Raw genomic sequence first — 22,710 nt, forward strand, 5'->3', positions numbered from 1 at the left:
TCCACATTATATCAGTTTGTCAGCATCTTGAGTAAGTGGTGATATAAAGCTAGACCAAGCCATTAAGCTTATGGTAAAATTTATTTTGAAGATTCTCAGTGATTCTTACAAATACGTATATTTGTTTGGAAAATACAGTTACTGACAATTAGAATTTATGCTGCCATTCAAAACTAGGAACAAGACAAGGATTAATATTTTTGCCTGCTACTGACTCACTGGTCTTTCAGTTCCCATTCTCAGAGAGCAGTATTTGGGTGAAGAAGTGAGTTTGCATAGGGCTAGAATTAGCAGCTAACAGAATTAGATAACTTCTTTAAAACATTCATAAAGTTCTTTTTCAAAAGGCTGTGGATGTTCTTACTATCAATGATAATGAAGTTCTACATACATTTAGTTTGTCTCTGAAAAATACATTAAGGGAACAATCACATTATCTGATATCAGGATCAGTTAACGATACTTTCCTAGAACACTAGTTTTGTTATGAAATAAGCCCCATGCAACAGAAACTTTTTCTCTATTAGAAACATGAACATAAATATGGATTTCAATTCCTGGAGCAAAGGCAAACACCTAGCATTTTGCATTAATTACTAATCAGTCCCTCAAGAGTATTTGTCATCACCTTTTAATTTCTTGTCCAGATGCACAGAGGAGCTGGAAATGGCATGGACAAACACACAGCATGCAGATGGATGATCAAATGTCAACCAAAAATGCTGGTTCCGTTCAATGGGCAAACAGTTCACTGGCAGTACCCAAGAAAAACAAATGGGGCAGCAGCAGCACTTGATACAAACTGCTGAGCTTGACATCAGTTAATCACTTCTTGCTTTCGTGCTGTGGTCCAGGGCAATGTCTGTTATGTTGTCTCTGAAGGGAACAGGAATTATTTATATCATCCTCTATTTTTTTCATACTTTAAAAATGTTGTCTTGAAATAAACCTTTGGTCATTTTACCTCGAAGAAAAAACCTGGCTTCTATAAAAGCTGGCCATTAAAAAAAAGTACTCCTTCCCCAGAGCACAGGCCACATAAACAGGCTGTGAGCTGAGGAAGTATGCATTGAATCCATTTCCCTGGCCATAGAAAATCAACACGCTACACAGTTGGTGTGTTTTTCCCCTCCTTGAAAGAGAGGAGCTATCTTTGCTGACAAGTCCTCTTTCTAGCTGTGAATGAAGGATTTAGGAAGTACCAGTGCAGAGTGCAGTGACATCAGTGAGAGAGAGATCATTGTCCAGTTGTTAGATCGCTCGACTGGGTGTCGAGAATCCTGGATTATATTCCAGACTCTGCCCTTGGAAGACCTTGTCCAATCACCCTTCCTCTCTGTGCCACGCTTTCTCAATCTAGGAACAGGTATAATACTTACCTAGCATACCTCAGAGTGAGTGAACTCGGAAGGCCTGGTATTAAAGTCATGAAGTCAAAGGGAGGCTTTCCTAAGGAGTGCAGAATCAGGTCCATATGTCAAATAAGTTTGTTTGGCACTTGAAACATAGCAAGGAGGGTACAAACGCTGTCATCAGTTTCAAGGACAGCACATTACAGTACACTGAGCCATTTGGAAGTACAGGCAAATGTTTTTTTATAGAAATTGTGAAACTTTTGTTAGTTTAATTTTAAAATTGCTTATCTTGAATACTTAGTTGGAATTTAACAAAGCAATTTTCATGACCTAATTAAATTAAAATAGACTGTTATGACTACTTATTAGTATATGTTTATACTAATTGGTTACTATATAATTAATGTAAATCACTTTAGCATGGATAATTACACTTTTATTGATCCATTAAACCAGAAGAGTTTGATAACACATTTGAAAGGCTTGTTATTTACTTAGTATTAATTTCTTTGGCATAAAAAGGACAGTGATAGCAAGTTAATTAAAATCAATTAACTGATTAAAAAAAGACATTTAAGCAGAACAATGTGTGACAGGTAAATTAATCTGGTACATGTAATTACAGCACCAAAGCACTACAGTTTGTTGACACTTGTGGCTGATAGCATGGGTTCCTGCCACACAATCATGGGAAGCAAAGGAAAAGATTATATGCAACTTCTGCACAAAGGACTTTGCACTTTAGGACCCATCTAAATTTGCTGTGTCTGCCACTTTCTCACTGTGGGGAAATTCATCCCTATACAGAGGGACAGCAAAAAAGCTATGCACCACATAATACTCAAATAAGGCTTACAGGGTGCATAGACTTTGTGATGGGTCTCTGCACAAGGGGAGAATTTCAACCTATATGAGGTTGGAGAAATCATTTAATTTTTGTGCAGTTCAGATTCTCCATCAGTAAAAGAGGGTAATACTACTGATCAGCACCACAGCAACTTTGTGAGGCTTAACTTGTGAATGTTTGTAAAATGCTCTGAGATTCATGAAGGAAAATTTCTACAGAATTGATTGTTTTATTGCTATAATTACTCTTGGAAGACATCTGTCAATTGCATGTTAAATTACAGTGTCTTTTCCTCATTCAAAAACAAGACAAACAATATACTAATCAGCATGATAACCATTTATTGTGTTTTAATAAGCGGTGGAAGGAAGCCTAAAGCATGTACTGCCCACAAGGGGGGATGTGGTGTAGAGAACCACTGTTACTTGTCATTGATGGCACATCATGAGTGTACTCAAAAGCATTTGCGATGGACAATAGAAGGACCAGCTTCCTCATATTCATCTTTGCTGATCCACATTTGCTGGAAGGTAGACAGAGAAGCCAAGATCGAGCCCCCAATCCAGACGGAGTACTTACGTTCTGGTGGTGCGATCATCTAGAAGGGGAGAGAAGTGTAACATTTTACGAGCAGAGTAATGAGTAGCTCACATAACAACATCTCGTCTGTGCAAATTTACTAGGTCAAAGCCAGTTCTCCATTACAGCAGTGCAATACCATTGAAATAAAACATCCAACAGCTAAAAAGCCAGTCATCTCTTCAGCCTTGCAGCTGCAGTCAGAATTATTTCAATGTAACAATTTGGCTCCTGACTATATGGGCCAGATCCTGAGAGGAAGCCAATGGAGTGGCACATACTCAGCACTATTCTGAATCAGACCTAAAGATGGTAATGAAAAACGGGCAAGGACCAAAACAGTCAGCTATCTGCAGATTGCCAGGGGTTTTTAGTAACTTGATCCACACTGAAGCCAAGAAAGTGCTCATCAGCTGTTTATTACATGTTATCTAGATGAAAAACAACCACTTGCTATGCACGTACCTGGGTGTCATAGAATTGTAGAAACATAGAATATCAGGGTTGGAAGGGACCTCAGGAGGTCATCTAGTGCAGCCCCCTGCTCAAAGCAGGACCAATCCCCAGTTTTTGCCCCAGATCCCAAATGGCCCCCTCAAGGATTGAACTCACAACCCTGTGTCCCAGCTAAAATCCCTAGATGGCCTTTTCATTAAGGTGTGTTGTAGTGCATTAGCGTTCTTTGGATGCATGTGGGCCAATATACTTAACTAACTGACTTTCAAGTAAGTTGAGATTGCACAGAACCTCACAGGATTGGGCCCCATATACTTTTAGATTTTCAAAAATGATTGTGTTTGGGTGCCCAATTTGAGACACTTTAAAGGGGTCCTAGAGGGCAGGTGCTCAGCACTTTTGGAAAATCAGGCCCTAATAAGGTGTCTCCAGTTGGGCCCCCCCAAATCACTAGTAACTTTTGAAAATCTTGGCCCTAGTTGTTCATTAAGATTTAAATGAGATGCTTATTTAATTAGATTAAGGCTAAAGAGTTGTGCTGCTACTTGTAATTATTCCTATTTCATGAGAAAGTTACCAGAAAAGTTTGATTTAATGAGTGTTTGATTTGGGCAGAATCTTGTGGGGGGTTTTGTTGCTGTTTAACAAACCCAGAGTTGGTTCCCAGAGCTTTAATATCTGAGAATAATTTTTGGCACCCTCACCCAAGTCAAAGTTAATTGCTCATCTCTTCTCAGTGTGATCTAGTAGACAAGGACCTGGACTTACTGCTTGACCTGGGCTCAATTCACAGCTCCGCCCCTGAGCTGCTGTGTTACCATGGGCAAGTTTCTTCACTTCTATGTGCCCCTATTTCCCCTCCCACCAGTTATCTGTCTTGTCTATTTAGATTGTACATTCTTTGGGGCACGTAGTGGAAAAGTCTGATGACAGCTGGCCTAGTGGCCTTATGGTTTCTGCCAATCCGGTCATCCCAGAGGGAGCTCAGACTGCAGCCTCATGCTCCAATTGCTCCTCCAGAGATGGGTCACTACAAAGGAGTGGGTGGAGGGGTGGGGAACAGTGCAAGATAGAGGAACCTGGGCCTACCTATGCCATCAAGTCCTGACCCAGAGCCCTAGCAGTTTATTAAAGTGTCCAGCCCTGTTACTGAGCTACCTCAAATTATGTTTTCCCCTGGGTCATTTCCTTCTAGTCTGGAGTTCCTCAGTTGGAGGCACGGTCACTGGCTTAGCAGACTCTCTTTGGTCTCTTAGCATATGTCTACGCAGCAATTAGACACCCACAGCTGGCCCATGTCAGCTGACTTAGTCTCCTCGGGCTTGTGCTAAGGGGCTGTTTAATTGTGGTGCAGACATTCAGGCTCGGGCTGCAGCCCGAGCTCTGGGAGCCTCCCACCTGATATGGTCCTAGACCCCAATCCTCCTTTGGTTTTTGCAGCTCCATCCTCTCCTGGTTCTCCTTCTACCTCTTTGGTTGTTTATTCACAATCTCTCTTTTGATGGGTTCTCTCTTCTCCTATTTCAATTTCCATTAGCGTCACAGAGGGCTCTGTTGTTGGCTCCCTCTTTACACTGTCTTTAGGAGACCTCATTCACTCACACAGTTTCAATTACCATTTTTATGCCAATATCTGACAAATCAGTCTCTGAATCCTGAGTGACATTGATAAAATAAGGAAGAAAGGTTAGATGACTTGCCCAAGGTCACAAAAATCCATGGCACAGCCAGGAACAGAATCAGCTGCAGTAGCTTCCAGTCTTCTGTTCTAAGCACTAAACACTTGTTCTCTTGTGGTCTGATTTCTTAACAAAAGAAACTCGAAAAAAAATCTGTATAAAGTGCTAGGATTACCTTAATCTTCATAGTACTTGGAGCCAAAGCTGTGATCTCTTTCTGCATGCGATCACCAATACCAGGGTACATTGTTGTTCCCCCAGAGAGCACATTATTAGCATAGAGATCCTTACGGATGTCAATATCACATTTCATAATGCTGTTATAAGTGGTTTCATGAACACCTGCAGATTCCATTCCTGTTTGAAAATAATATTTTAATACATTACATGCATATGTTTAGGAATCCATTTCACCTATTTCTTTACTACTGTCAACATGGAAGGATGACTCATACAGATCAGGGTCAATGGTCCCTAAACATACTGTATTTGCTGACATAGCCCCCTTAAGAAAATTCCAGGAATAAGCTATGAGATGCTGGAAGGGGTGGGGGTGGGGGGGAGAGATAAAGATAAGTGCAATTTTTTACCTTCCCTGTCAACTCCAGGTGGGAACAGGATTTCAAATGGCAGACATAAAATAGACTTGAAAAGAAGAAAGATTCTCTCCTACTGTGTTCTAATGCTTGGGATTTAGATTGCCTCAAGCATAAATTGATGCCATTATTTAGCAAACAAAAAAAAGAGCAGTTTGAGCTGTTCCCACAATAGTCTGCTGTTCCTGTGGTCAAGTATATTGGTATTAGCAAGAAGTAAGACCCACTCCCAACTCCAGCTGGATAAAACGATTCTTATAAGCCAGTTTGAATAACTAGGTAACATGAAAACACAGTAAAGCCCACTTATGGTGGTGATATTTTTCCCCCAGAAGAGACACAAGGAGTTTCCCTGTGACAGAGTACAATTTACACAAAGTCGTGCTTTCAAATAATTCAGAACTCTCATTCTGACACAGACTTGTGTGCCCAAGAACTGCTGGGCACCAGTGGTGGTTCTGTTACTGTGTATCCTCAAATCCCTTAACCTTTCCACATCCCAGTTTCCACTTCTGTAAAACAGAATTTCCACAGAGGCCTGCCCCTGCTCCAGGACAGGGGCTCAGATACCAAGATGGGGGCTATACAGGTGCTTCAATGGACAGACTTGTAGATAGAAATCAGTGAGAGTTTCACCACTTCCAGGGAAGCAGGACTGAACTGACTATGGGCCAGTCCTGCTGTCATTACTCAGTCCTCGTTGCTGAAGTCAATGGGAGGAAAGCTTGAACTACCATACACTGAAGGTGGATTTTGACTCTACAAAGGGTTGTAGATAAACTACTGGAAAATAATAATACATGGGTTTTATACTCTATAGCTTGCTGAGCTGAAGACTAGGGAACTGATTGCGGAGCAGAGGCAGCATCTGGATGAGAAATATTTTTTCTTACATTCTCAGATATTTCTCTCACTTAGCACTAATGTACAGCTGTACTGATATCAATCAGTCTGAACTGGAAGCAGTATCTTCTCATGGTACTAAAGTACTGGCTGGTAGGCTTTGATCTTAGTCTGGTGAACTGATACAGGTATTTGACACAAACATGAAAAATCACGGTCTTAGAACCCTGGTACTTTCTAGCCTGACAGGCAAATTAATATATAGCAAAACCACTAGATCTGTCTACATTTTCCAAAGAGTAACTTCCCCATATATCAGAGGGGCTGAGCAAACCCAACTCCTGATGGAGTCAATAGAAGCTACAGGTTCTCAGGACATAAAAGTATCTATATTTTAATGTTTCCCTTACAGTTAAACACAACATTATTTTCCAATTCAGCCAAGCCCTTTGCAAACACCACCCAGGCCCACCTATGAATGAAGGTTGGAAGAGAGTTTCTGGGCATCGGAATCTTTCATTCCCAATGGTGATGACTTGCCCATCAGGAAGTTCATAACTCTTCTCGAGAGAAGAGGAAGAAGCAGCTGTTGCCATTTCATTTTCAAAATCCAAAGCCACGTAGCAAAGCTTCTCCTTTATGTCCCGCACAATCTCACGCTCCGCTACAAACACCCAAGAAAAAGAAGAAAGAAATGTTATTTTAAAAAAAGGATCACATTAATTATATCTTTTATCAACATTCAATATGGCAGCCAGAAGACACACTCGGGACAGATTCCTTCACACGTGGTGTGTGCGCGCACATGTGTGTGCATGTGTGCAGGGATGCAGTATAGTCTAGTGGATTAATCACAGACTTGTGACATAGGGACTGTTGGGCTCTAGTTGTACTTCTGACATTGACCAATGTGTGGCCTCCAGGAAATTGCTTAACATTTCCATGCCCCAGTTTCCCCATCTGTAAAATCATGCTGATTGTGTCATACTTCCTTCTAGGGGTACTGTGCAGATTAATTCATGTTTGTGCCACCAAACCTCCAACAAACATCACTAGCCAAAACACAATAGTAAAAATATTGCCATATACTAGTTCCCCTTGGGAGCAAAATGGCTGTGACAACACATGGACAAAAAAAAAAAAACAACAGAAAAAAAGAACAGCTTATTTATGTTGTACATTTCCTGCTCAGCCTGCAAAGCACCAGCATTCTGGACCTTAGAGATGGAAGACGCCCACTAGCTCACACTGTCTATGTCTCTGGCCTATCGAGGGTTGTACCTTGCAATGCAGCTTTGGTGTAGCAAATCACATACACACTTGCAGTCCAATATGACACCAAAAAGAGTTAGTGTGCCCATGTAAGTTGCATATGGAAGGCATCTTATTACCAGTGGTGACGAAAGAATAGCCTCTTTCTGTGAGAATTTTCATGAGATAATCGGTGAGGTCTCTCCCTGCCAGGTCCAGCCTCATGATGGCATGGGGCAAAGCGTAACCCTCATAGATGGGTACATTGTGTGTGACACCATCCCCAGAGTCCAGAACGATTCCTGGGAAAGAAAAGGAAAAGCTTGGCATTCTCAGCCAACACAGAACCCACAACTTCTGCACATTCTAAAGAGAAAGCTGAAACAATAATAAAAGGACTTGTTAGGAGATGTTCATATGATAACCCCTTTTGTCTTCATTATAAGTGGAGCTCTGCTTGTGTGTGGTGGAAATTGTTAGCATGCACGAAGAAGCAACTGCCTTTGGCAAAAGCATGAAGCATTCTGCAATTGTACTGTATTGTTCTCTCTCAACTGATGCGAATGATAATGATCTTACATTTATACAGAGCTCTTCATCTCAAAAGACTCAGAGCACTATATGGACTAAAAATGATGTAAAATTGAACACAGAGATCATCTCATCAACAATTAAAATACAGCCTCCTCAGGGTTGAACACAGCAACTGTTTAACAGTGCAGTGCACTGCACTGTGTAGTGTTGCTGCACTTTAGGGCAGGAAGTGAAGAACATCTTTTCCATTGAAAAGTGGATGAAAGTTTCCAATATTAAATACACACAGAATGGAGCCTTTTAAAGGAATCAACAATTTGCCACAAAGGTTCATTCCCATAAACGGGTGATCTCTTTTCACAAACTAGACACGGGGTGGGCAAACTTTTTGGCCCAAGGGCCACATCTGGGAATTGAAATTGTATGGCGGGCCATAAATGCTCACAACATTGGGGCTGGCGTGCAGGAGGGGGTGAGGGCTCTGGTTTGAGTACGGGCTTCGGGGTGGAGCCAGAAATGAGGAGTTCGGGGTGTGGGAGGGGGCTCCAGACTGGGGATTGGGGTGCAGGAGGGTGCTCCAGTCTGGGATTGAGGGGTTCAGAGCGTGGGAGGGGGATCAGGGCTGGGACAGGGGGTTGGGGAGTGGGGAGGGTCTTGGAGTGCAGGCTCTGGACGGCCCTTACCTCAAGCAGCTCCCAGAAGCAGCAGCATGTCCCTTCCCCGGCTCCTATGTGGAGGCGTGGCCAGGTGGCTCTGCACTCTGCTCTGTCTGTAGGCACTGCCCCTGCAGCTCCCATTGGCTGTGGTTCCCAGCCAATGGGAGCTGTGGGGTCAATGCTTGGGGTGGGGGCAACATGCAGAGCAGAGCCCCCTGGCTGTCCCTAGGCATAGGAGCTGGAGGGGGGCCAGGCCGCTGCTTCCCCAGCTGGAGGGCCGGAGCAGGGCAAGCCCCAGACCCCATTTCCCAGCAGGAGCTCGAGTGCCGGATTTACATGGCTGGTGGGCCGGATCCTGCTCACAGGCTGTAGTTTACACACCCCTGACCGAGGCACCAGGTTGTAAAGCCAGATGGTATTTTCAATTTTTTTCAAAATGTACCAAGGCCTCAGTGTTCCTGAAATATAATTTATGGCCTTAATACTTGATCAGGTATTAAATGGTTGTCATGAGGGATTTCTCTGCTAATGCTAATTATCTCTTCACAGCAGACTCTGAGTTAGATAATTGACAAGTATAATGTTTAAACAGGATATTTTCTTATAACGATTCAATAGTATTCTTTTGTCAGGAACACGTTTAATGGTAAAGATAACATGGAAATAAATAAAGTGGGGATTTGGAACATGAGTTGGTTAAGTGTTTGCTTCTTTTATCTGATGTGCAGTTAAGTGGAGTCTCAAATTATATCGTCTTTCTCTAATATAAACATAGGTTATAGGCTCCTCAGAGAAATTCTCCTATACATGAATAGGTAGAGGGCTAGTACTTTTGGAACAGAAAGAGAAGAGTTCTATTCTTGTAATGGCCAGGGCCATGATATGCTTGTACAGTATAGGGCAAGCATGCAGTTCCTAGATGGCTATAGATTCTTGACAGAACATATATAGTGTGTCTATATCAGCATAGAGAGACAGACAGTAAGACTGACACCCACAGAAACTCACCAGTGGTTCGACCAGATGCATATAGAGATAGAACTGCCTGAATTGCTACATACATAGCAGGTACATTGAATGTCTCAAACATGATCTGCAATTAAGAGTTTAGGAATCTTTAGGCTATACAATCAGGAGCAGTTGAAGAGACAATAAGTCTTTCCTTAACTTATAGATCACTTGCTAGTGCAGATTTATACCCAGATAACTCATCTCCCCAACAAACTACTAAAATTAATTTCATCCATTCACTGCTGTGTAAACAAAATTCTGTGTCAACCCAAAGGAAAAAAATAACCGTAACATGTATATTTTATCCCTTTAAAATATATTCAGATTATAAATAGGATTTAGAACACAATGTAAATAATACATGTTTGAACTTAAAAGTTAATTATTGTTGTGTCAAGCATTTTCAGCTGGAAAGAAATATTATTTAATGATGTACTTTTCCCAGTATTACTACTCTTCACATAAATAAGATACATCTTGTTGGTAAAGTTCACCCACTAGTCTAAAACAAAAAGGAAAATAAATTACATACATTTTATTTTGGTTCTCTTGCATTTTAATGTTACTTTTGTATTTAAAAGTCTGGGTTTGGAATTTTGTTTTTTTTAACCATTAAACCCTATGCATCTGCCCTCATCCTGGTGTCAAAGCACCATTAAAAATATCACAAATTTCCTTTGCTTTCCACACTTGTTTCTCAAGAACTTGCAATAGCAAAGAGTTATAAACAATATACACTTCTATGGCCCACTTCCTCTGATGATTTTAAAGCTCTATTAAGCTGCACATCATCCCAGTGAAGTGGGTGTTGTTATATACAATTTATGGATAGGGAAACTCAGGCAAAGAATGGGGAACTAACTTTCCCAAACTCACAAATGTAATTGTAGCAATGTTGGTCCCAGGATATTAAAGAAACAAAGTGGGTGAGGTAATATCTTTTAGTGGACAACTTCTGTTGGTGAAAGAGACAAGCTCTGTGGATCTCGAAAGCTTGTTTTTCTCACCAACAGACGCTGGTCCATTAAAAGATATTACCTCACCCACCTTCTCTCTCCAAACTGACAAAAGAAGTTAGGGGCATAATGGGAATGGAACCCAGGAGTCCTGACTCCTAGTCCCTGCTCTAATCACTAAACAAGAATGACTCACTGTCTACCTCCCCACTCTGATAAAACCTTCCCAGCTGCCACCACCTCCCCTGAGGTATTAGACCCCGAGGCCCCCAAGACAAATGATACCATTTCTTCAAACACTGGCAAAGAATGTCCCTAAAGCAATGCACTCACCATCCCTTTCCTACAAACTGAGAGCACCTCCTCCTTTATTAGCTACACTTGCAGTGTTCTTGAGTTCTCTCCTGATCCAGTTTTACGGGGGGGGGGGGGGGGGGGGAGGGCAACACACTGTACTTGCTTAGGGTTTGATCCAAAGTTCAATTAAATCAACTGAGTCTTCCAACTGATCTCACTAGGATTTGGCTTAGGCCCATATTGGGCCATATTCAGTGTGGCAGGCACACGGAAATGTAAACTACACTTCCATCTCTGCGGTAACCTAGCCCCTTTCCCTGGAGGAGGATTAGAGGGAAACACAGGTGAAGTTCTCCTATAAGTACCTATAGCAGACATACCCATTGCTATAGTATCAGAGAACCTTCTATGTTCCAGGGCAGATCTTCAAAGGCATAAATGACACTTAGGTACCTAATGTGCCATTTGCATCTTAGAAACTATGCGTCTATGTACATACCACAGGTTCTCCCTCAGGTTTGCACCAGGTGGAGCAGCTTTAGTTTCCAACTGGCCTCGCTAGGATCTCTGCTAGTGAAAGCTGTTTGGGGCAAGCACTGATAACATGGGTGCATCCCTTTCCCAGTCAGTGCTTCCCATGCTCCTGAGAGCAATCTGTCCCCCCTAGTGGAGGGAATGTTATGGCCACTTTCCATCATTACAACTTCCCTCCCGAACCTGCATCTACACCAGTGGGAGCCAATGAAGACAGATGGGTTAAATTTAGACTTTTGATTTCATCTGTTAGCATCTCTGCAAAGAGACTATGGTTTAAGAAAAAGGATTTGTTCCTTTCAATGACAAACTATATTTTAATTACTGGCATTTCATTTCCAATTAATGACTTAATGTAATAAGTGATAATCTTTTTTTTTATTTTAAAATTGAATTTATTATCACTGCATAATGGCAGACACACACTACCAGGCATGTCTTGCTGTGAAAGCAACAATTGTCTGGTTGTTGAAAGTAGCTATCTTCATCATGTGCTTTGCAATACCCCTTTCTTTGTATTACCTCCCAGTAAGGGGCTCTCTCAGTTCTTATTGCTTAATTAACTCATTTACATTGTCATTACTCACATTAGGGTCATATTAAATGCATACCAAAAATGTGCATGAAGGGAAATCAAATCCATGTCAATTTTTTCTTGGTGCTGAGCGTGTATATATCTATATTTGTGTTTAGTACTGGTGACTCCGCACTCCAATTTTTGAGGGAAGCAGTATGGCCTTCTGGATGGAGTGGTGCTCTAGAAGACACAGACCCCTGAGTTCTAGATCAGGCTCTGACGCCAATCTGCTAGATGGCCTGGGAGGCATGTCATACAACAGAAAAATTTTCAGAAGTGCCATCCAAGTTTGGATGCCTCTAGACCTATTAAATCCCCAAACTGGCAGGGAGAGTCCCATTTTTGAACACTCTGTCCCTGGTTCCTGAGACGCTGTTTCATCTGATACCACTGCAGAGTTGCGGGCAAGATACCCTAGGCTGTGTGTCAATGCTTAGAGCCTAGTCCCCAACACCCACATTTACCATATGGCTGGAGTAATGCCTCACCCAATATGTAGGGTATCGCTCCAGCCACATGGCAGTGGGCAGATAGGTTGGGAATCATGCCGGGGGCAGGATTAGAGGGAGTAGAGGGAGAATTTGAAGCAAGAGCTAGAGAAAAAGTAGAGAAAATCATGGTTTGATGTGGAGCCAAGGAATGGATTTGGTTGGAAGGGAATTAATGCAAATAACATACTGCATATTCAAATATGAATATTAACTCATTACATCATGTGGATGTGTGTGTGATGACTGCCGTCTTGGCCAACACCGGGGATTGAACTGGAGACCTCCAGCAGAGTTAAAGGTTTAAGTCTCTACAGTCCCAGCTACAGAGTCTGGCTCTTTAACTCCAGTTGTAGCAGACTCACATCATCTGTGGAGATGGGGAAACACAAATCATGCACTAAGCAGCGAATTACATATTTCCTCTGGATGGAGAAAGCTCAACTTGAGTGTATAAGGCCTAAAGCAATTTGAATCCTAGGCAAGTCCCCACTTACATGACAGCTGCATCTTCTCTGGTACATTGGGGTTTGACCTGACAACCCGCAGAGGAGAAAGCAATGAGTCTCTACAGCTGGAGCTAAAGAGCCAAACTCTATAGAGGGATCAATAACAAACTCACATCCTCTGTGATTTGGACGCAGAATGACACACAACACACCAACCAGCTGATTACACAAATTCTCCAGATGTCCAGTCCTACATCCTTAACAAGTACATGCTTCAGTTTCTACGCGCCCAAAACCAGACACTTAAAGGTCTGAGTTTCAGAAGTGCTGAGCACTCACAACTCCTGCTGAAGGCAACAAGAGGTTCGACATCCCAGCCCTACTGAATATCAGACTACAGTTGTCCAGAGCCAGGCATCTAAAATGAGAGACTATTTTGAGAATGTGGGGCCTAACCTCCTTGCCTCACATTCCCCAGGAGAAAAATGGGACAATGCAACAAACCACCCTTGTGAGGGAAGATTACTTAGGGTTTGTAAGGCACTTGAGAAACATGAATCACTTCCAAACGTAATAAGTAAACATTTTCTTCTTATCCACAGAAGAGGAACAGCATAGGCAGCAGAAAAACAAGCTTTTCCACATGTCCCAACCAATGGCCATTGATCCTATCATGGAGGCACTCCCTACAGGAAGAAGGGGGGAGTAGCGTATCTAGGACCGTTTAACTTTTGGCTCCTATGCTGAAACAACCCGTGCAGCACAGCATTAACACAACAATATCCGAATTGTTACCTGAGTCATTTTTTCCCTGTTAGCCTTAGGATTTAAGGGGGCCTCAGTCAGCAGCACAGGATGCTCTTCTGGGGCAACACGAAGTTCATTATAGAAAGAGTGATGCCAAATCTAAAATGAAAAGACAGTTTAGGGCAACATTTTGCTGACTGCTTCCTTTCTTGGTGGATCAAAGTTGTGTTGAAAGAGGCATTTGTCATTTCAAATACAGTTTCAATGAATTTTAAATATACTTGCACAAAAACATATGCAGGACAGGACAAATTTTGCTGTTGTTTTCAGCTGAAATCAATGGGTTTGCAGGAGTATAACAGAGTAGATCTGGGGCCAAATTCTATACCATAGAATCTTTTTACTTGGGATACCACAGATAGGCAGCCTATCATCCTTATTAAGTGGCTGTGCCCATTAAAATCCAGATGCAGTAGCCAACCTAAGAATTGGACAGTTATATGAGGGAAGGAATTCTTCATTCCAGACTGCAAAGCTGCTCCATGGCTTCTATGGTAGCTTAAGTGTCCCCATCCATGGGGATCACGAGCCCTAGCTCATGTAGGCTCTATAAATGAAGTCCAATGATTTCCACCATTTTTGAAAATCAGATGACTAAACCTGGACCTGAACTCAGAATTGAATTGTCATTAATTCTACAGTAACTGGAGTTTATTTGCCACATAATCCATAAAGCACTTTTAGATCCCTCATGGTGGACAGTGCTATCTATATTTAGCAATGCAAGCTTTGACAGTCCTTCAAGGCTTTGGTGACCCTTGTCTCTCCAATGTGTTCTCCAGCAGCACAGCTCAATATCTGTGCCCACTTTAGGACCTTCCTTTAATGGATACTCCATGGAAGAGTTATAAAGCCCATTAGATAAATGCCAGGAAAATCTTACTTGATAGGAAATAAAGAAGCATTATCACCTTGGGATATTTATGGCTAAACTGGAGTCCTCAACAGAAAAACGTTCTATAGGGAATAAACCTGTGCTCAGAGGCCAGTGTGGGATTTAAGAACAATTTCCATCTTTTCTGCTCTAATATTTGGAATTCCCCAATACATTTTGCCTACATCATCCGAAGCACTGAGAGAGCAACATATAAATACAAGGCAAAGACATCCTTTCGTGTTTTCTTGCCTGTGAGGCCAGGAGAAAGGATTGGTCCTTTCTGTCTTCTATTTTTGTGTTTCTAGGTTAAGGAAGAATGTTTTAAGTTTTCTTCATTGGGATTACTTTGACCAAATTCCAATAGATGTAAAAAAGCAGCTTTGTCTAAGTTAGGACTTCAAAACTGGTCCCAGCACTCTGCAAATGCAGCAGATAAAGTCAGTGTATTTCTAGATCACACTATCAAAGCTGAGGAATAATTTTATATGCACTACTTGGAAAAATTAAAAAGCCTCAGCAACCTATGACCGCCTTATTATTGCCAAGACAAGACCAATCACCACCTTGACTCTTCCACTAATGTATTGTACAACCTTCCCCATAAGTTCTTTGTGTCTGTTCTTTTATGGAGGCAGGGATTGTTCCTTCTTTCTGCCACACATTGCGGGTGCTACCCAAACAAATTAATAATGACTCAGACAAAATGAAATGAAGAAAAACACTCACCTTTTCCATGTCATCCCAGTTAGTGATGATCCCATGCTCAATGGGGTACTTCAGTGTCAGGATCCCTCTTTTACTCTGGGCTTCATCCCCAACGTAACTGTCTTTTTGACCCATTCCTACCATAACACCCTGGAAAATGTAGTTGTCAAAAAATTAGTGTTGTATTGTGTATTTTAAAGGGACTCATCTTGAAAAAAAAATCACATTTTTGTCTGAAAATGTTGTACCTACTCTAGTTATCATCCTTAGTTATTGCGAAAAGCTATAACTGAAAAGTCAGAGAGGAAAGAATATTTCTCTATTTTCCACTTTTTCTGTGTGCATTTGGCAGTGCTTTGTGTAAAGTCAGTTTCATCATTACCCCTGTTTCTCTCTTGTTGAAAAGGCCCTTATCCACACACCAAGAGAGATGAAAAACATTTATACAACATATTTAAAAGGAAGTTTTTAAAAATACTTTCAGACATATTATTTACTGGGGCTGTATCCAACCCTGGATAGTCTTTTTGAATTTGTCTTGATTGTAATAGCCACTGTATCTTGTTTGCCTAAGGTAATGTGAACAGCATATTTGGGACAATATTATTCAACTGCCATCAAAATCTGTTCCATGTGTAGCTGGATATTCATTAATTTCATGATTTAGGCGATGTAGTCATTGAGCTGCACGCATTTGTGTAACTTAAAACTACATGCTAACTCTAATGATTAATAAAACTCAATGTGCAAGACAAATAGCTAAATAATATACCAGGTTTTGTGCATACAGTATTGCAGGTTTTCAGTCATCATGGTTTACTTATAGCTACCAAGACACATTTTAGTTTTCAGGAATCTAACATCCTGACCTTGAATTCCATGCATTCTTTTACTGAAATAAGTAAACCACTTTTGACAAGTAGAAGAATATATTCTACATTTTGTGGCAAGCATTCAATTTTGAAAATTATTAAAATGTTGAAAATACAGATATTTTCTTTTAAAATATATATAGAGGACATTTAAGCAGTTAAAAGAAGCTGCTAGCCACAAAATTACGCTTATCAGCCCTGCTTGGATTGATAAAGGGATGTTATTAAGGACTTTAATTGGAAATTTAATTGTCTCTACCAGTGCTTAATGTAATGATAAATGGACCTTATCTCTACTATAAATTTGGTTCGTAGTAGTATTTATGGTCTCCCAGCAATATATTTTTTTATGCTAATAGTCCTCTATCAGCTAAGGATCATTAGTCATTTACCCTCATAGAAGATTCACTAGTCACCGAATCTAGGATTTAAGGTCCCAGGGTTCAGACAGTTTTATAATGGGAGGCAAAAAAAGGACTATCAACGTCATGTTAAATAACAATGGTAAATTGTGAGATTAGATGGATCTTTCGTTTACTGACTGGCAGGTATGCAGTTTTATAAAGCTGAAAATATTTACAATGAAATTTTGAAGAGATCACTGGTACACCCACTCTTCATGATATTGAAGCACCAGTTGCAGTTTCACTCGTGCACATGAATACCATTGAAAGGGCCATCAGAATTCTCCTGCAGATCAATAATTGACTTTACAGCCCAGCAATACCTTTTCCAGAGAACTGGCAAAAACATTCCAACAAGGGCAAGATAGCTTAGTCCCATAAAACCATACAACTCAAATCTTTAGTTTCTAAACGCACCAGTGTCTCATGGAAACTTGTGAAAGTTTGGCCTCCCTTAGAACTGGATCATTGGAGAGGGGGGATCTCAGACAAGTCTGAAAAACTTTGGTGTAACTTTTTAGAAAACTTTGATTAATTCCTAGTGGATGAAAACCAAGATATGTCTTTCCTTTTCCTTCCCTGCCCCCTTGCCTTCCTTTCCTTTCCCATTCTGTAAGTTATTGTCTTTTTTTTTTTTCTGTTCTCCCTGATTTTGAGGGGAAAAAACATGAATACAATAATTTTTTTACAAAAGAACTACAGGCTCAGACCTACATTATGCTTATATCATACCTAACACAGTTTTCAAGGGCCGTAAAAGAGAAATAAAACCTTTGTCCTTTTGGAACAAACTGACCTGGTGTCGAGGACGTCCAACGATCGATGGAAAAACAGCCCTTGGCGCATCATCCCCTGCAAATCCAGCTTTGCAAAGCCCAGAGCCATTATCACATACAAGAGCAGTGGTTTCATCTTCATCACACATTGTATCTCACAGTTCTAGGCTGTAGCAACAGCAACTTACTGCAGGTGGCTGGGGGCAGAAGCAGCTCTTGAGCATTTAGAAATTACATTGCTGTAAAAGAGAGTCTTGAAAAATAATCCTAAACAGCGAAGACTACCCTAAGATCCCAATCTAGCAAAGCACTTAAGCATATGCTTAATTTTCAGCAAGAGTAGGTCCCATTGAAGCTAATGGAACTACTCATGCTTAAAGTTAAACATATATTGAAGAGGTTTGCTAGACCTTTTTCCCCCCATCCAAAAGGCAAACCTTTATTTCACATGACCTCTAAAACAAGAATCCAGAGACATCTTGGTGTTATTGAATGACCATTAGCCACATTCAGTCAAGGCAGAAATGTTCATCTCTCCCCGGCTATGCCAGGGCTGAATTAGCTATTCTAGATGATCCACTTTTCCTGGTACTTGGATAGTTAAGACTGAATTCATTTTTTTCATATTTTATATATATATATATATATAAAATCAACAGAGAGGAAAAAATCTCTTTCAAATGCTAGTACTTCAGATCAGCATGGCTCTATGGAAACCATAGAGGGGGGTTGTTTGTAACAGGTAATAACTGCATTCAAACAGATTACTCTGAGACGCTGTTTTGGGAGACTTTTTAGCACTAAATTGCAAGTGACAGTGTCAAAGTAACATGATCAATTGTACTAAACACCATTTATGTGGTCTACAAACATATCGCAAATTCCCCTTCTCCCCCAGCGTGTAAGAGCCAATTTGAGAAATGAATGACTAAAAATAATCCTCCCACAAAGTCGCAGGAAAGCGTTTGCTGTGTGTTTTTAAATGGCAGCTGCTCTGTTATGTTAAGTGCTTGCTACAGGAACTATTCTATATTTGTAAATGGTGAATTCCTTATCAACGGGGCTATTCTAAGAAGTGGCGTGGGACATAACTGGCTCAACTAGCCAAAAACAACTTGACTCCAGCAGCTTGCCAACATATCGGGTGAAATCCTGGCCCCATTAAAATCGATGGCACAACCCCACTGATTTCACTGGAGCCTCGATTTCATCTATAGACTTCTGTTTGGGATTCTCTCAAGTTTACTTTTCAGACCAGGCATTCCCCTCCATTTACCACAGGCAGAAATAGAGTAGAAAGAACATGCTTCTCCCTCCATGGCAATTCACAGAAGCCCTATACCTCCACTCAGGTTAGAGTAGTGAGATTCAAGGAATAACACTACCCTGGCTCTCTACTAACAGTCGGGCAAAAATAAATGCTGCTCAGAATGACTAACTCCCAAGCTACATCTGCACCCTCTCTGACATGGTGGATCTTTGGTAGGCATGGACAGCGAAGCCAATGCCAGCATGACCTCTTGGGGAATCATGGTGCCATGGAGCAGCCCCTCTGTGGAGCAGAAGCATCCTTTCCCCAAGATTTCTGCAGTCCCAAGGGCTGGCTGGCCATGCACAAGGGCCTTTCCATGGCCCTCAAACCTGTCCACCAGAAGGGAATGTTTGTTTTAAAGTTTGAACTCCATGAGTTTCCTGGGCTCTCCATCCCTTCCTGCTGTGTTTTATGAAGCAGGGATGCAATCAATACATTAATTAATAAATTGGAGGCCAATCAGAAAAGAGTTAGATTTCTGAGAAATGGGGATGCTAAAATTGAATAAATTACTCAAGCCATGAAAGTTTAACAGGGTTTCCCTGCAGCTGACAGAACAGGATCAGTACATTAAATTTCTTGATTCTTTTCTTCACAAGTCGTCATGACGACAACATAGCAGCACCAGCATAAAAGTCACTACCCAACCTTTTCTGTGAGGCCTGACGAGAATGTAAAGAACTAATAAGATTTTACTTGCCTGTTTCCTTCCTCCCTCTTCCCCACCCCAAAATACACCCCTGTGAGCAAATAAAATTTTGAAAGGGTGATATTGATAAAACTAAATATAAGACTGGTCAAAAAAACATTTGCAAGAAATAGGATCATGATGCAAAGATATGAATTTCAAAATGTCATAAGATAAAAGGAAAATCGTTTTAACTTTTATTGACTTATCTGTATCCAAAAATTCCTTTCCTCTGTTCATTAGTGAATGGGATCATTTGATCACTTGATTGTTAACTGTACTAAATACAGTTAACTTAAGAATGTATTTAATTACTACTCCTAGTATTGTCTTCTCTTTCTGAACAGCCAGTTACACTGACTGATTGCTGCTTACTGTCTTCAGAAACCATGACGACGGTATTTGATAGTATGTATTGAAAAACTCATTCATTGACATGACTCCAACAATATAAAGATTGGTCCAGATTTTGATTTTTCCTACATGGGCGTAAATCTGGAGTCAGAACAAGTGACATTTTAAAGCACACAGCAATGGAATTACCTTAGGTTTGCACTGGTGGATATGTGATAAGTTGTGATTCTCAAAGCCTAAAACTGGGGAAACCCTTTCACAAGTCCAGCTCTGCCAAAAGTCTCTGCTAGCCCATGCTGCTTTAGGCAGAGATGCAGAGGACATACTGCTGGATTTGCTGTGCAATATCTTAGTAGTGAAACATACATGGCTCCTATTCATACATATGCTATGTATCTTTTGTCCATAAAACTGTCAGATTAAGTGCATTAATATTTAAAAACTAGATAAACCAGTGTGTTCAAATAGCATCACAGAAAAATCTCAAGACAACTCTGAGTTACTCTTGTAAATACTGACTGTGGATCAAATTATGTCCTCAGTTACTAATGCTCAGCTCCCAAGTAATTGGGGCTACTGTGTAAATATAACTGATGGCAGAATTTGGCCCTTTATCTTCAGTCAGAAAGCTATGCTTTGCTTATTATTTCAGCATTATAAGGCCCCAAATGCTAAAGCATTCAACACTTAGGGCACATTTGTCCAGCCTGCAGTGGAGAGCCTCTCAGCCTGGGTTAACACCAGACTTGGGCTAGCGGGGCTTGAGCTAGCACTCCAAAAAATAGCTGCACAAAAAATGCTTTGAAGCTACAGCTCAGGTTCTGAAACACCCCCCATCCCGTACTTCCATAGGCTTACAGTGCGTCACTTTCAGAATACTTCCAAGATGGAGTCGTGCCTGCATCTTTCTTTTTGCTGAACCTACAGAAGCATCAACAATTAGCTCCTTTCCACAGAAGCAGCTCTTTGGATATCTGCTGTAGGTATTCAGAACAGGAAGGAGAATTTCCAGAAATTAGCTGGATTGCAATTTTATTTCCAATCTTAGCTCGCTTACAAAAAATGCTACTAACAATGTCCACTAAAATACTGGGATAATTTAGGAGGAAATTGGTTTAATGGTCTTCTGAGAAAGTTATGAAAAGAGAGTGTGCTGATTACAACTTAGGGATCCCAAGGTATACTTTTATTCTTATCGTTTTTACCTTTTTCATCCGATGAAAAAAAAAGATTTTAAACATGGCTGCTGCTTAAGCCAATACTTCTCTTGTAAACGTTTGCTTCAGGAGTTTTATATTTAGACCATAAAAACAATTTAGCTCAGGGCTGAAATGTTGCAAGATATATTTGAGCTTTGAGAGGTTGTGTGGGTTTTTTTTCTTTTTTAATAAAACCAACAAAGGAACAAAAACAGGAAGATTTGCCTTGGCTTAAACATGAATTTTCTGGCTCTTGCATCTCACTTTTATTTTTGTTTTGTTCTGCATTGAGTATTTCACTTGCTATTCTTTACTCTTCATTCATAAAACAGGGGGTAAGTCTTCTAGGACACTATTAAGTATTTCAATACCTTACTTGATATAATTTGAAACTAAATAACAAATTCTGACCAACATTTTTAACCAGTTATATGACTGGTATTTTGTACCTGCATAGTAACATAAGAAAGGGACTTATGACTGCCTTAAAGTTAACTTAGCAGGTGAAGGATGGAGTTTTTGCTCTCTTCCCACAATGTGATACTGAAAAATCCACTGCAGGTTAGTTAACAGTTTCAGCACTATTTTGTAATGTTTGCTCAATGTATATGAGCATTAAGAGACAGAGCATTAAGTGCCTTTATTCCTGAACCAAATCCCATTAAAACACAATGGAAAACTTTGCATTGATTCCTTGGATTCCAATGTGGTCCTTATCCAGCCAGAAAACACTAGTAAGGTTCTAAATCTACTGCAGTTCAGTCCTAAATAAATCTTTCTGGAAGGTGTGTGCAGTTTCACCATCCACACAGATGGACTCCCATATGCATTAGGAGTACATAATTCCATTCATATCTAATTCAAATCTTTAATATTAAAAATGTATATGACATTAAAGTCTTGTTAGTATATACACACAAAAACCCGCTCATCTCTCTCAAACTTGCAAAATTAAATTAAGTACTGAAAAGTCTTGTATTACTAAGACATTATTACTTTTACAAAAGATGCAGCACATTTACAGTTGTACTATGAAATGTCAAATAACTGCAAGCAATAGAACACAAAGTTCATTTTGTGCTCTGTTATCCTTCCTATTTTTATTTTGGTTGCTCACTAACTGGCAGCTCAGTTTATATGCACCAGTTCTTCCAAGTCACAAAGGAAGTGAAGTTCTATGGCACACTACTTTTTAATAATTCTGAGGCTCAGCACATAATAGCTATGGGGTTACATCTTGATCACTTAAGGAATAGCCCTTTTGGGATTACTTGCATGACTGAGACAAGCAAGATCTAGCCCATAGTTTACAAAGGAGCAGGAGCTTCAGGTACTTTTGAGATCCTAGACCTGTAGCGTTAAATCATCAAATACAATGTGAAATTATCTCAGGGCAATACTTACCCAAGAGAACAGGAGATGGTGAGGATTTGTAAAAGCTCCTTTGTAAAAGTGAAATGATCTCACCTTCTATTACATTTATATCAGCCTGAGGAATGGAGTTCGCAGAATACCTACATCTGTCAAGCCATTTTTGGAAACATTTGTTTTCAGCTTGTGCTTATCAAAGTGTCAGCTTAAAGGACGGGATAAATTAGGGCAGAATTT

General features: G+C 40.5%; 1 protein-coding gene across 2 annotated transcripts; it reads right to left on the minus strand.

The window, feature by feature from the left end:
* Nucleotides 1-2,520: 2,520 nt before the first annotated feature.
* Nucleotides 2,521-22,642, minus strand: LOC141989021 (actin, aortic smooth muscle-like). 2 transcript variants are annotated; one of them, XM_074955242.1, is made up of 9 exons: nt 22,507-22,642; nt 17,570-17,746; nt 15,519-15,647; nt 13,904-14,014; nt 9,805-9,889; nt 7,747-7,908; nt 6,828-7,019; nt 5,092-5,273; nt 2,521-2,800 (listed from the first exon to the last, which is right to left on the minus strand). In XM_074955242.1, exons 2-9 carry the CDS (start codon nt 17,696-17,698, stop codon nt 2,657-2,659), a joined length of 1,134 nt encoding a protein of 377 aa, XP_074811343.1. In that variant the 5' UTR covers nt 17,699-17,746; nt 22,507-22,642; the 3' UTR covers nt 2,521-2,656. The 2 variants fall into 2 exon arrangements, with proteins under 2 accessions (XP_074811343.1, XP_074811344.1); XM_074955243.1 differs by having other exon boundaries at nt 17,570-17,788; nt 22,507-22,584.
* Between the last annotated feature and the right edge of the window lie 68 nt (nt 22,643-22,710).

The sequence above is a fragment of the Natator depressus genome, chromosome 6 (assembly GCF_965152275.1).
Source record: "Natator depressus isolate rNatDep1 chromosome 6, rNatDep2.hap1, whole genome shotgun sequence".
Classification (NCBI taxonomy): Eukaryota; Metazoa; Chordata; order Testudines; family Cheloniidae; genus Natator; species Natator depressus.

Bases quoted from the DNA above. Each gene is read 5' to 3' on its own strand.
- LOC141989021 (XM_074955242.1), bottom strand. From the start codon at position 17,698: ATGTGTGATGAAGATGAAACCACTGCTCTTGTATGTGATAATGGCTCT. The intron at 9,890-13,903 runs GTAACAATTCGG...TCTTAATTGCAG, and splicing joins ACAGGGAAAAAATGACTCAG to ATCATGTTTGAGACATTCAA. The intron at 5,274-6,827 runs GTGGGCCTGGGT...ATTTTCAAACAG, and splicing joins CTTCCAACCTTCATTCATAG to GAATGGAATCTGCAGGTGTT.